This window comes from Porites lutea, chromosome 2 (assembly GCF_958299795.1).
Source record: "Porites lutea chromosome 2, jaPorLute2.1, whole genome shotgun sequence".
Lineage (NCBI taxonomy): Eukaryota > Metazoa > Cnidaria > Anthozoa > Scleractinia > Poritidae > Porites > Porites lutea.
The window spans coordinates 8,034,742-8,053,090 of NC_133202.1; the positions used below are offsets into that span (position 1 = coordinate 8,034,742).

At 39.3% G+C, this 18,349-nt stretch overlaps 3 protein-coding genes across 3 annotated transcripts; 2 read left to right on the forward strand and 1 right to left on the reverse strand.

The window, feature by feature from the left end:
* Positions 1 to 1,178: 1,178 nt before the first annotated feature.
* On the reverse strand, positions 1,179 to 2,837 carry LOC140926572 (probable G-protein coupled receptor No18). The gene has a single exon (XM_073376301.1). It carries the CDS (start codon positions 2,765 to 2,767, stop codon positions 1,574 to 1,576), a length of 1,194 nt encoding a protein of 397 aa, XP_073232402.1. The 5' UTR covers positions 2,768 to 2,837; the 3' UTR covers positions 1,179 to 1,573.
* Positions 2,838 to 10,172: 7,335 nt separating this feature from the next.
* LOC140926573 (uncharacterized protein KIAA1143 homolog) lies at positions 10,173 to 13,594 on the forward strand. Its single transcript, XM_073376302.1, has 2 exons — positions 10,173 to 10,423; positions 11,531 to 13,594. The coding sequence occupies exons 1-2, from the start codon at positions 10,177 to 10,179 to the stop codon at positions 11,725 to 11,727; spliced, it is 444 nt and encodes a 147-aa protein (XP_073232403.1). The 5' UTR covers positions 10,173 to 10,176; the 3' UTR covers positions 11,728 to 13,594.
* Positions 13,595 to 13,733: 139 nt separating this feature from the next.
* LOC140926574 (uncharacterized) lies at positions 13,734 to 15,383 on the forward strand. Its single transcript, XM_073376303.1, has one exon. It carries the CDS (start codon positions 13,734 to 13,736, stop codon positions 15,381 to 15,383), a length of 1,650 nt encoding a protein of 549 aa, XP_073232404.1.
* Positions 15,384 to 18,349: the final 2,966 nt, after the last annotated feature.

The following is an 18,349-nucleotide window of genomic DNA, read 5'->3' on the forward strand; positions in this document are numbered from 1 at the left end:
ATGGTTTTAAAAACAGAAAAGCGCTCAAGGTAATTAGTGGGGAAAATGATAAAATAACATTTTTTAGCCTAACAATAGACATGTGGAGAGAAAAAATAGTTTTGCTACAAGTCAGGCAGAGTACCTTGTAACTAGGCAATGTTTTTGAAGAAGAAACTAATAAAATATTGTCTATTCAACTGAGTCAAATGTTATTGGTTTTTACTCATGAGCGCCGCGCCAATAAAAAGGAACTAATCGCATTGTTTCATGCCTATCCTTCTAGCTACGATTATGTCTTTTTCTTCGTCAGATAATAATTAAATTGGATCACGTTTCAATACAGACCGTTACAGATGTTCCCTGCTAAAAGACAACTCAACTTTTGATTCTTAACAATTTCGTCTGAACGGTCAATCTTTTAATATTTAGGTGATTCGAAAACTTGTGCGAATAGTGTTAATTCATGTCGTCCACTTCACGGTTGTACAATTAAGTTTCCGCTTTCAATAAGTCAGAAACACACAAATGCAAATTAAAATTCATGTTCAAAGTAACTAAACAACAACTACAATGCTTATTCATCGCACGAATCCTCTATTTAACGAGATACACTAAAATGCATCTTGTTTAAAGGAGAATAAAATAAACTATAAACGTCATCTTAGGGCGTCGAAATTTGAGGCAAAATTCGCAATTGCAATAGTATTCTTCCATCTGTCGTAAAATTTCGCTTTTATTTTACAACGACAAAAATATATATGATATAAAGCCCTTTTCTTATAGAATTGCACCTTCGTCTTTCTCTCTTAATAAAATCATTTGCCTTTGCTCTCGACAGATGCCCCTCTAGTTGCTTAATAGATTTTGTATCGCTAGTTGTTTCACCTCGGATATTTCATAACCAGCGCGCGTAAACGCGCTGCCATGCATGTGGACATAACAGGTGGCAACGTAGAAATATAAACTGAAACTTTTCCGTGTAATTGTTGTATCGATGTTCATTTTTGTCGACCTTGTAAAGTAATTTTATTCATTCATTATTGATGATTGGAAAAAGCGAACTGAGGCACAGTGTGGATTGAAGTCAAGCCCACAGAACGGACGTACTGCAAAAAAAATCAAAGTTGAATTTTTTGCCCTGGTGATTGTTGTTTTCAGGAAAGAAGCTTCTTTCGCCTCTAGCTATTCCTTACGTTTCTGATTATCCATGTAAATACATAATTGGATATTACAACACATCTGCCTTCGATCCTTTTATTTTCTTTCATGAAGGGTTCTATTCTTAAAATTGTTAAGTTACAGTTAAAATTGTTAAGTTACAGTTCGCTTGGAATCGGCTGAACACTTCGTTTTTGAGAGCCTTTCCCTCTAATGACACTTCTATGTGTCATTGAAGGATCCTTCACCGAATTCATTACATATTGCAGTCGACAAAACGACGATATAAAGTTGAAATATGGTTATAAGTTCGCAGTATAAAAAATGCCTAAATAAAAAAGATAAAGCAAGCTAAAAACACGACTGCTGATAACTTCGGGCGCTTAAAGTCGCTTTATGTTTTGAATATTTTACTCCTAGTGTAGCTTTTCAGTTAAACGGAATCGCCTTCTTCGGAGGCCGAGTTTGCTTCTTGAATTATTATTTGCGGCGTTGTACCGTTTTGACACTTGCTTTGAAAAAAAGTCACGACAGAAATGTCTTCATCGCCCGAAGAGGACCTATGTCCAGACCTGTCCCATCTGCGTATAGTACACGCATGAAGGAAGATATCCTTGAAGGCAGTTCTAAAATCGCTGTTGAAACTCGAGTAGATAATGGGATTTACAGCGGAGTTAAGTAACGGCAGAACCCACGCGAATACTATCGCGACAAATTGTCTTCCGTATGAGTGAATATTATTCAGGCAGTTCGGGCAAAATTGTACCACAAACATTATGATGAAGAATGGGAGCCAACACACAATAAAAGTCCCGATCACAATCGCAAGTGTCTTGGTGGCCTTTAACTCACGCACAATCGATTTCCGCCGTTTGCGTTCCGTACGTCCGATGCTGACTAAGCTTGGCCGCGGATCACGGCTGACATCAGTTTCACATAATTCGGAGGGTTCCATTGCGCTTGAGGTTAGAAGCTGAAGCTTTTTAGCATGCGTAAATGCGACTCTGAACACCATTGAGTAGTTGATGACGAGAATTATCAGAGGCAGAAAAAAGCCTGCAGTTACGGCAAAAACATAGTAGTATTTGTCAGATTTCATGCACTGTACTTTCGCTATTGTCCCAGCGCCCGGGGACCAGTTTATGAACGAGAGTGCGGCGATAACTCCGGAATATCCCCACACGAACGCAATTGCGCCAACCCCTCTACGCTTAGTCATGATATCCCTGTAACTCAGAGGAAAAGAAAGCGCCAGAATGCGATCAATTGAAATCAGACTCAAATTCGTGATCGAAGCACAAGAGCAGAGAAGATCTACGAACACCCAGAATTTACAAACTGTGATACCGAGATCCCAGCACAGAGAATTCAGAGTGTGATGGATGCGAAACGGCATCGACAACGTCGCGATGAGGAGATCCGACACGGCCAACGAAATGATGAAATAGTTTGTGATAGTGCGAAGCCGACGATGGCGTAGAATTGCTCCGATCACCAGGCAGTTACCGCATACATCGAGAATGAGGATGAAAATAACAAAACTCGCCTGAGCGATCATGTTTGTTAGCCCAAATTCTTGTGTTTTACTGCCACAAAGGTCGTTTGACGCCGAGCTCGACTCATTCATCTTCACGACCGATTCGCACACCAGGTCTTCTTGCACTGCTTGAATTAAGAACCAAGCGTCACTCGCGTGCTTAAATACACGCACACTAAGCGAAACCTGTCACCAAGTGACCTAGAATGCGGGGTTGACAGGGCTCTTTAAACTTGTCTGGTAGTGTGACATCTGTTTTGTGATTTGCCTACTCTATGAATATGTCTATTAATTAGTCAATTTCTGAATTTTGCATTCATGCCTTTATTTGGCAAAAAAATTCTGAAAATGTTAAGTTCTTTATGAGTGCTTAAAATGCATATTGTAGTGTTTTAAGTTTAATACGTCAAGAATAATGTGTTTCGTCGAAATTTAAATTTCTGTTACGCGCCATCGAAAACATAGATTGTAAATTTGGCACGTTTCCCCAACCTAATGATCTTGTCGATTAAGATAAAAACCAACCAAAAGTGTGTGGAATTTGTTACCTATCGCAATTTCTAATTAACGACAACAAACAGATAATGTTTTTTTGTAGCCTACTAGCATATGCATTTATAGGCTTTGCGGGAACCGCCAAGGTAATTGTTTTGGGAGAAATCTTTCGCCCCGCTGTGGCTAAACATCCAATAGGCAGGGTATACCATATATTTTCTAAGTTCTTTCTAGTTCTTGATGGTTTATCGCTGAGGACAACAAAGAAAACGATGACAAAAGGGAAAACTTGGGGAAAAGAGCCGCTATGCTAAGATGACTTTTTGAGGCGTTTCGATTCGGCTTCGTAATGGATTCATATTCGCTTGGCCGCACCATAAATTGTGGACGGCTTTGCCGGCAGACGGAGGAAACTGTCGTGCCGCGGAAATATACTGTTTGTTTTAGCGGTGTTGTGGTTCCTTACAATACCAAATTTCTGTTATCCAAATACAGAGCAATGAAAGGTGTCGCACTTTAGCTGCTTCATCGGATTCATAGTTATTTGCCAAAGAAAGCCGGGATGAAAATCGCAAAACTCACATAAGATGAGATAATAAAGATAAGTAAGATTTTAACATGGGTGTAAAGAATTGCACATTCCTGATGACTGATCGATGCTTTTATCGGCTATCTTTTTTAAACAACGGTGGATGATGCCAAATTTTCATCTTTTTAATACACGACCACGTTGCAAAAATGAATGCTTGTGGCAAATAAATTCACTCAGGTTTTTTTATCTGCGCCATATCAACAAACTAACAGTTCAAAATTGCAGTATCCTTTAAATGACTTTCCACTGTGTTTGTCGAATTTCTCTGTGCTTTTGGAAGAATTAATTTTATTTGCATTTTTGGCTTCATCAAATAAAATGGCGTCCATTCCTTATAAAGCTTATTATAGCTTCCAGAGCCTTCCGTCTACAATCTAGATGTCAGTCGATCCTGCGTCTGTTCAGTTCATTTAATACTAGCATATTTTACCTCTATTCAGCTCCATCTTATTTTAAAAGCCCTCCTCTATCAATTATAATTACAACTTCAAGTCGGCTTAAATTTGTGATCTTTAAAATTCAGAAAAAAAAAATAGTTTAATTACTACTAAGACAGTGGAAATTTGCCGATCAGTCTCTTGTCTGACAAAAATTGTGATCGAAATATTGCCACCAGGTTGAATATTTGCTTCCCTCGCTGCAACTTCTTTAAAAAATACATATTAAACTGAGATGTGCTTTCCAAATCTTCAGATATCTTAAAGAGCTGAATAGGTAGAAACAATAATAATAATAATAATAATAATAATAATAATAATAATAATAATAAATTTAAATTACAGATTTTGGATTTTGGTGGTCTTTCTAATTCTAATATTCAAGCTTTTTCAAACGCAAACTTCAATATAGCATCTGTTTGGTTTAAGAAATTCGGTTTAATATCACGCATCGAATGAACCGCTCATAGTAACCTCTTTTCTTGGTGGGGGGTCCGAAGCAATCTGCTGCAATTTCGTGGGTTGGCGACTCTCGATGGATGATAATTCATGAAAAGCTGATTGCTAACATATAAAGAGCTTTCCAGAAAAACAAGAAAATATTTCCCTATACATAGAAGTGACTGCGGGAGTGATAATCGTGGCTGATATCTGGGGCATTTTCGCAGCGTTTATCACTGAGCTCAGAATACTAGTGTTTGGCACTCCTGCTGGTAGACAAAACTGGATACTGAAGTTCTTAAACGTTGACTACTAATTAAGATTGTAGCCTTTAATCAACCGCAAACTATAGCGATCCTTTTTCATTCATCTGGAAATGCTTCGTTCAGAAATTGGAAAATGAGATTAAGGGCGAGTCAAAATTCTAATCACGAATATTGTTTCCAATTTTTTTCAATATGTGCTTTCATATTCACGATAATTCTGTTCATAGCTCCGCCAGGATTGAATAAATAAATGGTTGCCTTGACTAAAATCATATAGACAATATTCGCTCGCAACGTGGTTTCTATTCCAACGGACTAAAACCAAAACAATGAGTGTTTTAATCCCATGCCGTATGTTTGTTTTCTATATTTTCACCATGGAAAGAAAATATATAGGTATTCAAAGTAAATGTCGTAGATAGCTTTGTTGTTGCCCTGTTTGAGACCTATTTGTTACTGTAAAATTGCGCACAACTTTCTCATTCGGCGTCGGTTCTTGTAAAAAACGCAGAGGAGAAGAGATGCTAATTCACAGCCACAAGCAATTTAGTATAATGTCCTGACGAACGTATGCCGCCTTCAACCAGCTAAATTTATTGGTATAAGAGTAACAATTGCAAAATTTTAATAAACCGTACTAAAAATCGGCCTTCTACGGCGTGAAGTATGGCTTATTTTTGCAATTTTCAGGAGACAGGTGATCCCTCGTTCTGAATTTAACCGAAATATTTTAATTTATATCTTATAAATATGACGAAAATATTTGACCAAGAATGCATAGAAAACGGAAACTTTCCAGCGCAGAGACTTGGGCTGATTCATGTTGAATAATTGCTCCGGGGTGTAAAAATGATGTGTTCATAAGAAGTACCAATACACAAAAACGAGCAAATTCTCTAATGATCGGGACGTTGAATACCATTAGATCGAATTAGAAGAGTTATAAGGGAGAAAAGCAACCTTTCCCACTCTCCCAATGGCATTTAAGTGCCATCGCTCGGGTTGACAGGCCTCGAATATTATATTAAATAAAAATTAAGAGGGAGTGCGAAGCCAGTGGAACCCATCATAGTTAATATGACTGCGTGATTCAGGCGGCCCGTCTTTCGACTGGTGAATCGTTTTGGGCCGTTTAGACGACACAGAGACCGAAATCCATCGATTATGCGGAGAACGCGGTACTTGAAAACTCTTACAGACCTTTACTCTGCGTTTTATTGAAATGTAATGCTTCATGTTGTTCTACCGACGCCTATTTTTTCTGAGAATAAACCTTGGAGTTATCGGTAACATCAGGCCGACTGTTCTCTTACCACAGATAAAAAAAGAAAATGAGTATCACTGTTTATCTTCCATGAACAAGACAAAAAACATTTTTTTAAATTCAGTTTATTCGTTTCACTTACACTCTTTTGACAGTATTGACGCTTTGAAAAATAGCAGCCTATAAGGGACCGATCCTTTTTGGGTCAATAATTATACTTTCAAGGATTAAAACCTGCGGTGAATCTTTCTGAAAGCATTTCAAATTAATGATAACGGCAGTAGCTTGAAAAAATATATACATTCAGCGATGAACGCGTGTAACGTGGTGTAAATAGCAGAACAAACACAACTTGGCTAAGATGAGTTTGAACATGATTCCGGCCAAATTTAAATGGAAACAGAAGACTCTAGAGCTACTGCCCAGGTGATACAAGCTCATTAGAATGCTGGCACCAGTAGTCACCATAGAGAGGCTTTTTCCTCAAATGCTCTGTTATGGGTGTTATGGGTGGGTGGTCCATTTCATGAAGTTCACAACGATATGCCATATTTACTCGATCGTTTTTTGACCCCTAAAGACAAAGTTTATTTACTTTTGCAAAGAAGAAGAAGAAGACCAGAAGGTGAAAAATAAATGAATAAACAATTCATTTATAAGCATTTTAAGGTCATCATTGCCAGGTTAGAATAAACGCTATTTTAAGACCAGAATGCAATGAATGAAAAGTGTGCCCACGCTTGTAGGGTTCACTCTATAGTCGCTATGAGGGTCTCTCTTACAAGCAGGGCAACCCTCATGTAGGACAGGACAAGACGATTTTAGTTAAAGAATAATCCAGTGTAAATTCTGGTTGAAAACTTAAGTGCACGTTTTCTGTGGTTAACAATAATTTATTAATAATGAGAATTGGTTACCGACGTTTTGGCACGGTCTCTAACGTTGTTAGAATTTAGCTACATCAGTCGCTATTGAACTGCAAATTAACCATAACCACGAAGATGATAGATGACTGGAGTCCAATACGTTAACAAAAACGTCAAAGCAAGAAGTTAACCCATATCGTGTTACTGTATCTCGTGGACGAATCTGAATCTGAGTTCGTGATCGGTCATTCTTCACAGTACGTATATTTCTTCTGATGTTTGCAACTACTCCTCTTGCGGAAAATTTCAAGAATGTTACATGTACAGGGGCGGATCTAGGGGGAGGGTGCTGGGGGTGCGCACCCCCCTCCCCTGAGATGACCTGCGGCTTTCTAATACAAATGGTATTCTGCAAAAACAAAAAACTATGTGGTTTACTGGTGTCGAAGTAGAGCAAGAGACGAGTGCACCCCCTCCTAAAAAAATCCTGGATCCGCCCCTGATGTAATACGGTAGAAAGTTTCTTATCGATAGTTTGTTTTAGGAACTCATTAAGGGAATAGTTTGATGATTTATTATAAAAACGACAACAACTCGAAAACAACATGTGGGCTACTACTTGGCAAGATTCCAATTTTTGACAAAGATATTGCCCTGAAACAAATTAGAACCAGAAAGGCAGACGCTTTGCTGTGATCGATACAGCGCCCGAGAAGATTACGGCACGGCTTAGTCCGTTTTATTTGGTAATGAAGTTCACTTGCGACCAAAATCCACAGAATGCATGCTATGTTAATCTAGCTGAATTGCATTGCTCTTGTTAACAAGGACAGAATAAACCACCTTTTATATATTTACTGAGCTGGTATCACCGGGAAATGCCGGAATAGCTAAGTTTTAAACGAAAAGACGCATGTTTATAGTCCTAACGTGCCAGTTTCTAGAAAAACAGGCACGCGCGCATACAAAAGTCTATAATGGATAATTGCCATGTTTAGAAGTGACAAAATATACAACGGAAATCTTTTAAAAGTTCCTCCTTTACCCAACTTATAGAAAAATAAAATGTCATAGAAATTTATCTCTTCGGCGGGAAATGCTTCTAATAATTGTGTGGACAACTGGCAGTAAATCGTCGCTGAAGTTAAAAGAAAAAATGAGTTATAACATAGCGCGCGTGCTTGCCCTATATAAGTCCTATTGAGCCGCTATGAACAAAATCTTTATTTACGCACGCCCGTGCGTAAATAAGATGACGTAAGCATTTTGTTTTACCTGGCTGCAGAGTTGTCGTCTTTTAAGCTGCTGTACATGTGCAGTTTTCCTTCTCTTTAAAATATGGAAGAAACCAGCGAAGAACTGCCCGATTTTTCTATCGGCATTGACCTTTTAGGTCCTGATCCAACAAGCAGCAAAAATTGAGCCGAATTAAAAAAACTCGCATGTTGCGCGTTTCGCAAATTTGTCGGAAGACCAGCTGCAGCAAATTTTGGCCGAAAGACATTTACTGGGAACAGAACAGACACCAACTGGTCATCAACAACATTAAGAGGTTAAATTTCCGTTTTTATTGTTGTTTTTAAATTTGTTACACACTTTTGTTATCTGCGGACAATCCGACTGAAGCAGGAAGATTTCTCTGGCAATAACAACACAAATTACACAAGAAGACATAAATTTATTACTCACAAAAACAACTGGTGCCAGGTCTTCTCAAGAAGCCGTAATGACCAGCCAATGTTTGTAAATGAATATGAGTTTAAAGAAGGATGACAGTCGTCTTCGCTAAAAACATGTTTTCTGGATTTCGCTGAGCAAAACGTAAACATCTTTTCAGCAAATCCAAACCATACTCCACGACTTCTTACGAACATGTTAGTATTTTAACTTTAGGTGAACTTTAAGACTCTTTTACCTTTGTTTCTGCTTAGTTTCCATTGATCGTTAACGAATAAAGAAGCAAATTTTCTTTCTCAGTTTTACAGAAAAGCTACAGAAAAAATATTTTCATTCAAACTAGATGATTGTGGTGTGTTCGTAATCAGCCAATAGAAGCGTTTGTTATTGTGTAGCGCGTTAGGAGAATTTTGTAGTTAATCAAAAAGCAAGCATTTTTGTCAGCTATGTTATAAAAGAATTTGCTCATGCTTTTAGCTGTGCGTATATCGAGTTATGGATGCACTTGGGAAGTTTGGAGAGCACTCAAGAAGCTAGAGTTGCACTCGGCTATCGCCTCGTGCAACTCTTACGCATCTTTCGTGCTCTCCAAACTTCCCGCGTGCATCCATAACTCGATATACGCACGCTAAGCATGAACAAATTCTTAATTTGTGGAATGGCATGCCGCATGACTTGAAAAATGGCATAATTTTGCGGGATGCAATATATGTAGAATTATTTAAGATTTTCGAAAGCCAGAATCCTGAATTCAAGATTTTGGGATGTCAAAATCCTCAATTCAACATACTGGATCTCCAAAATCCTGAATTTAAAATTTTGGATGGCCAAACCGTTCTGAATTCTGTGAATTCAAGACTTTTGCGTCCCAAAGGTCTGAATTCAAAATTTTGGAATGCCAGAACTCCTGAATTCAAGATTTTGGATTGCCAAAATTCATAATTCAAGAGTTTGGATCGCCAAAATTCTCGTTCAAGATTTTGGATCGCTAAAATCTTAAATTCAAGATTATGCTAGCATCCGCCCTGAATTTACTGAGAATTTGGAAGAATGGTGACAGCCGACAGACACTGCTCCCTTAATTAAATTTCTTACGCATTCGGAATTTCCTTAGCTATTTTTAAAGTAAAATATAAGGAAAATTAAGATCCGGATAACCACTGGATCCCAAGCTAAGTCCGAAATGCTTTTTAAAATCGACTGATTCGACTATAAACTTGTGGCAGAGCGTTTATAACGAATTTTCTTTATTTACATACTATCCTTTCTTTGAGTTCTTTTTTCTATCAAGTTTGACGCAAAACTTCAGAGACTGAATGCTCTTAACAAGACGAGATTAAGGCAATATTTTTCTAACAGGTTGTCAGCAGAGTCATTTTCCTCCCAACCGAGGGCCCAAGTAAGCAACCAGCGGATAGCTTCAAAAATGTTAGAAGCCTGGTCACTAGTTTGGTTTTCAAAATGGCGGGTAGAAATGTTTCGTTTTCGAAGCCCAAAACTCCCTCTTTTATAACAAAATTTAAGGAAAAGGTTGGCTATCAGGAATCCGCCACAGTTGAAACGAAATTCCAAGAGACCGAGACGTGTAATTTAGATGACAGAGAGCACGAAGACGAAAAACCGACCGTACTTTTGGGATCAAATGTCAGCGAAGCCGAAGCTAACGCCTTCCTTGATCGTTTGAAGGAAGATGAGGCCAACTCGCAAGGTTTGTAACGAATCTCAATTATCCTATAAATTAGCTTTTAACTTTCGAAATTTCAGTGTTCATCCTCTAAGCAAGTTTGAAGTATTTAAAAAGTGCCTCGAAAGCTAAAATCTCTGAGCATGAAATTTCCCTTGTGTTTCCACTGACTCATCCCTGGTCGTCTCTCTGTCTGGCTCTCTGTCTCCTCCTTAGTGGCGCAAGGGGTACCCCCTGCTCCCGCCGCGCGCGTTACGCGAAGACGACTGGGTACGAGTCAGGTGTTTCCATACTAGTACTCTTTTGAAACATAATGTGCCACTCAAGTCCAAGTGTCTGTAGGCGCTCTGTCAATAATAAAGCAGTTATCCTATCCTATCCTATCCAAAATCGCCCAACTCCCTCCCCCCCCCGAGCATAGCACGGACATTTGACTGCAGTTTTTATTCGTGCAGTAGGGACTTTAACCCAAAATGAGGCCTGCCCAGTCGGACATTTGACTTTCACGTCAAAACGCCAGTCAGCGTCTCAAGCCAAAGGATTTCGAAATTCTTTCATTCAGCATGTGCACCGCGTTCATGGGTTATTTCTCCTATATTCACTGTTTTGTTGGAGCATTTGAGAGTCTTTGAAAAAGCCTGTTAAATGTGGGCTTTGTGGAATGAACAATTTTATTCAAATGAACAAACGTCCGTAAGACAGCTTTCCGAGATTTGAGATATTTCAGTTGTATTTAGTAGGATATTTACATTTGAATAAATGCTTTGACATGTGGGAAAAATTTGAATAGTCACTGGTGGGTAGTAGGAAGTGTTAGCCAGTGGGGCATTTGACCATCTCAACTGCCAACATACCAGGGAATTTGACCAAAATTTTTCAAAAAAGTCAAATGCCCTGGGATCTGCCTGGGCAGGGGTTGGGGGAGCATGGGCAGTTTGGGAATTGACAGGTACATAACACTGTTTTAACGGCTTTCAGGGGACCGTAACAAAAGCCTTTTTCATACTGGAGATGCATTAGCAAGTTTAAGCTACTTCAACACTGACAGAGAAAGAGTTTCATATATTATTCTCTTTGATAGTTTTGCAATGCCAATGAAAGAACTGAAAATATCATTTTAATGATTATTAGATGCTGAGAAAAAAGATAACATAGAAGAAGGTGGGAAAATTCTCTTTAAGAAACCAACCAAGAGAAAATCAAGTGAAAATGACAAGGGCTTGAATTCCAAAGGTGACAGAAAGAAATCAAAACCATCCAGTTCCATGAAGAACGTCAAGAATAAGAGCCTTTTATCATTTAATGATGAAGAAGATGGAGATTTATAATGATTATTCCAGATATTTTGAATAATTTGCTACTGTTGCCTATTATCATTGTCATCACTGGCAAGCATTAGCAAGACAGCAAACTATTCTTTGTATTGCTGGTTTGCAGCTGACATCAGGGTGGCCATTTCAGTTAATAAGAACAAATTGAAAAGTATTTCCCTTGTTTGAATGCAAATTCTGCAAAATAACAAGGAATTAGAGTATTATACGGGGCGGCTCTACCCCAAATTCCAACCCCTTACCCTATTATATATCATTTTGGACAGAAAAGGTACCCCTTTCATAAACCTTCTAGTGACACTTAACTGTTTTAAATGCACTGTCATGAAAATATGAATAAATCACGAAACCAGAAGGTTTTCTCAACTTTTTCACAGCCATAATATACATGTATCAGCCCTTTTAGGCCTAGTTACCAACCGAAATACCCCACCCTACCCTTACCCTTCTATATAACTGAGGCCTGAAAAAGGTACTCCTTTCGGGTGGAGCCTCCCCGTATAGGCATTATAGGGAGTGACCCCTGGGCCACATGGTAGGCCAATTTCTGCCACTCTGTTGGATCCGGCTTTGTTCCTTTGCTCCAAGGAGAGAGGGAGGCAGATGGGTTCATTTCCTGGATAGCGGCTGTTAAACAATCCTACCAACATGGTCACCTTGTCATGTGGTTGCAAGCAAAGGATGGTAGAGAGAATCCACAGTTTTAAAGGATGTAAGGTTGTATGTGTGAGCAGTCCAAGATATGTGTTGTAGTTAATTTTTTATCTCAGGTAATTTTCATTTTTCCTTTGTTTGAACTTCATTAGAATACATAACCATACTCAAAAAACAAAAGAAAAACAACAATTACCTTAGATAAAAATTTAACTACAACATATGCAATGTATGACGTCTGCTAAAACTTTGCACGTCGAAGTCCTTTTGCAGCGTTCACAAATTTTCCCTGCTTTGCGCGTCTCTCTGTATATATCCACCACTATTGACCTCCCTCTCTGGGGATAGTTGTATAATATTTAAGACTCAATGTAAGTTTTTATTAGGACGTATCTACTCAATACGCAGAGAAAAGTTTGTACATATAAAAGTAGAGAATTGGATGTCTCGCTACGCTGTAAACGGTCGCTTTAAGAACAATACAGATGTAATTAGTTTTTGTTTGCTGTGTAGCCAGCTATTTCTGTTTTCCAGAACTTCTTCAGGTTTCAACGCCAAACAACAATCAATTTGAAATTAAAAAACTTTAGTCATAGTCATCACCTTTTGTCATCATCGCCCTTACAGTGAATTGGCAGTGAATTGGTTTATGACAAACCTCATTAACATGTACGTAGTAAGTAATGCGTTGAAAACCAAACACGTCATAGTCTGCGCAGCAGGCGCTTGGAAGTAGTGGGCACAAGAAAAAAAACCCTCGCGTGTCTCCCTCGCGCGTGCCCGTTCTCTCTTTCGCCCACTACTTCCAAGCGCCTGCTACGCAGCCTAAACACGTCAGTACCGTTGCAATAAAAGGCAATGATTTCCTTCTTTTATCTATGGCTGTTTTGATATCAACTGTCGAGAACTGAAAGAAAAAATTTCACAAGCGAGAGACCGTAATCACTGCCAAGTGTCCTAAATAACACAGAAAATCCAAGATAAAGACATAGGCATGAAAAATTAGAATTATCTACAATGCTTGAGCCGACAAAATTCTGCGAAAACTACTGATTCAGAGACGGTTTAAAGGATGATATCTGGGCAAGATCTTGACAAAAATCGTCACTAACTCGGTTCAAACCAAACTACCCTCGACTCAGCGGGATACCATTGTTTCTGTTTTTACCGGAGGCATAAGTTGAAATAAATAGAAAGTTTTTCACTGAAACTGAAATTGCAATTATTACTTAAACTGGAGCTCAACTGATTTTATTAAAAACGTTATAACTACCGGCAATTGTTGTATATAATTTACTTAGGTCCCTGTTCTTTTTTCGTTCTACAATTGCGAAGTTTTATTCAGCAAAATGAATAGCAGTACTCTGTTAGAGTTTTTTGGGCGTGTTCTGTTCAGTTTTACCCGAAGCGTAACAGATCATTGTAACCCCGAAGAGCCGGAATACACCGCGGAGTCCTTTGGTTATAATCCTCTAGAAAGCACGGGCAGAGAATGGTACTCTCGTCCAGTTGATGAGTTCATTTACCAGGAATACAGTGACAGAGAACTTCGAACAAGCTTCAACTATATGGCGACCAGCAGTCTTAATATAAATGTACGAGATGCGTGCTCTCTGGAGGAGCCTGAAAACGACGAAGCAGCGCGGAAAGAAGAGGAGCTTAGAGATGCAGCATTAGCTTGGAAGCGACTTCGTCCATCAGTTTGTCGCACGATTTGGAAATCAATGTACATTGGCGCGTTGATTTCGCTGGTTGCCGCTACCATTGTAGGTGCAGTGTGTACTGTAGTTTTCTACATCAGTTTTATGACTATTAACATTTGCCAGTTTTATCCAAAGAAATTAATTCCAGTACGTTTGCAGTGGATGAGAACAATTTCATGTTCGATTGCTTATGCTTCCTTTCACATTTGGTTCTTTACAAACGCCCTGTTTCTTTTTCGTTCGTACCAGCTCAAGGGGGTGAGACGAAAACTGTTTTTGCCATGCTGCGTGGCTTATTCGCTTGATGTGGCATATCGAGTGATACTTCAGGTCCTCGGGATGTCCAATTCTTCAAAACTTTCTTCTTTGCAAAAAATTCCACTTAATGTTAACTTCTTCATCAGTGTTGGAGTTCAAGCTTACGTTTTAACGAAGCTGTTCTGTCGGTTGCCTTCAAAAAAACGTAAGGTGAGTTTATTTTTGCAAATAAATTTGCCAGGGTGCCTTACTGTTTTTGCTGGAATTGTGATCGCTCGTTGCATCTACCCTTGGTATAACAAGCAAGACAAGGATGGCAAATTATTGATCGCAGTCTTTGCTCCTCTTATTGGTGTTTTCCTCAAACCGTTCTCGCGAATTTGTGCTCAACAGTTATATAACGTAGCCCATCCGGGATATGCCTATGTACTTTTAACTCCACTGTATTGTGGAACGGCGGTCATGTTTCGAATTATGCAAGCCGACCTTGGTAGTTTGCAGTCGATTGCCACTCTTGGAATCATCCACGGCCTTGCTGAAGTCATAGAACGAAGTTCTATGGTTATCATTGATCATTTCTTGAATTGGCTTTGGAAATTAAGAACACCAGCCCCCTGGGGAAGTTTTCGCACTCCCCGCCGAGAGAGACTAATGGCAGATATCGCCATCATGAGCATGCAGTACGAGTCAGCGGCAATCGTGTCTGTAAACGGACTTTTGTTCTTTTATCAACTTACCTACTTTGATAAAAACTCTTTTCTAACTTCGTTGCAGTCTTTTGGCATCAACACTTCAGTTCCTTTGATAATCGAGTGGTTTTTCAACAGCGTATCTCTGGCAATAGAAACTCGGTATCAAAATATGGCCGTGATAGCAGTCTGGGCGAGACAGTGGAAGAAACATCTCCTTGTAGCGGTGTTTAATTCAGCGCTCATAGCTTTGTGGACCAGCACAAACTTACTAGAGGTTGTCTATCAAAATGAACAATTGTCCGACCAGGTGAACTTAAATAAAACTTGTAAAATGCCTTTTACATGAGCTGCTAGCTATCGGTGACTGAAGAAATGCTATCAGATTTACTTACGGAACTTATTGGACCGCCTGAGGGTGGTTAGACTGCGAGCAGTCTCACTTTTTTCTTGGTCCGTCTAGCAAAACGCGCTAGACACGCAAATGACCACGCGCACGGCTGAAGGGGCGAGACGGGAGAGGCTTCCCTCGTTTCTCGCTCGACGCTCGCGCGCGCGTGAACTCCTCTCACTAAAACTGAAGAAAAAGAAAGACAGTTCGCAGTCTAGAGGGTAGAGGTGGCGTCTGTGCTGCTGATCTTGTTGCTATCTACGTCGCTCTAGTACGTTCTGTGCTAGAGTATTGTTGTGTAGTTTGGCATACCGCCCTTCCCGCCTATCGGTCTAGTGAATAGCTGGTCCAAATGCGAGCTTTAAGGATAATACACCCCCCGATCTTCATACCATGAAGCCTTACTACTTGCTTAAATCGCTAGACCCCCCCCCCCCCCCCCCCCCCCCCTTGAGGACAGGCGCAATGGACTCTGTATGAAAAAATGAAATCTATAAGCCTCTGGAATGCCATAAGCATTTTCTACCGTTTTTCTTCAGGTAAAATTGGTCTTACTATGATACAAAATGGCACCTAATTGTTTATACTGATCATCATTAATATATTCTAGGTATTGTCACAAATACATGTTGTTCCCATTGTCCCCTCCAATTCCATGTTAGAAACCTTGTTCCCATATTTAACTTTAGAATCCAGGCGTCTGCACCTTGTCCGTGTTCTACGTAATGGATGAAATCTGTATGAGGACTTTTGAAAAAATTACAAGAGGCGGGCCCTTGTTAAAGCATCTAACCCCGTCTGGGGCTATCTCCCAGGACTATTTCCCTTCGAAATTCTATCTCTTGGACGTCTTTTAAGTGTAAAACTGAGCATTTTAGGTAAAGCTTCTACACTAACACTACCCTAATGGCAAAACGCATCATCTTTTAAAAGTTAAATATAATTCTTATAACTGATTAGTCTACGATTTGTACTTACTAGGTTAGTATAATTTTTAGTATAACTATGATTGAACCTTAGCTTATTTTTGTACAATAGGTTTCACTATTCTCATTTATTATATTGTAAACTCCAGTCCCTGTACGGTTTTTGTAATTTTTCAACATATTGTAAAAGCATTGTAATTCATTTTTAATGCGAGAATGTGGTGATCAAACATCTTTATTTTTAGGAATGACAGCGTAAAAAACACTATAATGCAGGTTTATAATGTGTAAAAATTCATGCATATATACTCTCCACTGTTCTCAGCACATTTCTTAATGGTACTGGCATACAAAGGAGAAGTTTGTGATTGATTCATCCCTTCATTTCGTTCGTTTCATTTTTTCGAGCCCCATCTTTTTGTTTGTTTGATGGGTTCTGGGTTTCTTAACGAGAATCCGATAAGGGATTATAAATTCTTGAGTCAACACTTAGCACCAATCAGATGATTCGATCTGAACCCGAATATCAATTACACTCGGAGATTCATGTCGTGAACGAAGGAAAAGCCTTGTCGTCATGTGCTGGCGCATTATAAGTTCTGGGTTGCGTTGGTTATCCGTTTTTCAATCTTTTTTAACAAGGAAGTTGCTATAACAAGTTGAATTCTCGGTAAGCAAAAAACAGTGTTGGTACCTGAGAAATAAAGAAATGAACAATCCGCCAATAAATAATGTTCGTTGTTTATTCCTTCCTGAATGAAAAGTTACGCCGACCTCTGCTAATTGCAATTTGAATAAACGGTTTATACCTCTTTTGGATCTTCTAGGGGCTGAAAATGTGATAATCCGTGAGCTGCAGATCTATGTTAAATACTGGCCCATTTCCTAAACAAGCGCCGTAGGCGCAAGCTCTTAGGGGGTCCGGGGACAGGCCATCAGTGTAATATTTTTTGGATTTTAACTCCCTAAAGTCACCTTTCTAGGGTTTCTGGGTCATCCAGGATATTGGACAGATTTTAACTTTTTCTTTTTTCATTAAAAACCTTATGAAAACTCTGACTGATTTCCGTAAAACGATGGAAACCGATGTGGTTCCTCATCGCATAAAAATATAAAGGGATGATGCATCAGTCAATTCCAGCTGCGCCCATCGCCCCCCCCCCCCACCCCTGGCTTACCCCGGGCATTAGCATTTTCTTTGCCTTGGATGGCGAATTTCCGGGGGTGGGGACTCTTGAGCTGTCAAATCCCCCGAGGTGGGGACGAAAAAAGAGGGCAAATGCCCCGTCCTCCGTAAACACTGCAACATTTTTCATTGATCGCATAGTCGAATAGTGCCGTTTTAAGCATTTTAATGTGAATTTTTTGTTGCAATTAACGTCTTCTTTTGTAATAGCGCTATGACTTCACGCCGCAACGACATGCACCAGTTTATAATTTTAGTATTGATGTAAAATTATTGACTTTAAAATAATAGAGCGCTGTCAAGTTATATGTTATGAACAGCTTTATAAATATGAAAGGATGTTTTTCAAATAATCTCAACAGAAATTTGATTCAATAACCAAAAAATGTTGATTCACGTCGATAGCCTCCGATTTCGCTATGTAATTCTGGCTCAATGAGCAATGAAGAAATGCATGCATAAAATCAAGAACATGCCTTTATGTATCGGTCAAATCGAAGCTTCAACATGCCCCCCCCCGGGCATACCCCGGGCATTTGACACCTTTGCCGTCCCGGGGAGGAGGGAATTTGATTATCAGAGTCTTCCAGGGGGTGGGGAATTTGATCCCCATGCTTTAGGGGTGGGGAATTTGAACTGCACCCTCCATTTCATGTAAAATCTTCGGCGTGGCGAGCTATCATGGGGGATGCGGTGTTAGAGGATTTTCGTGGAAATGATTGTTGTGTTTACAGTGAAATACAATACCCATACCAGCGATTCAATACAGCAACATAAAATAAAATAAAAAGCTCAGTCAACTACTTTGACCT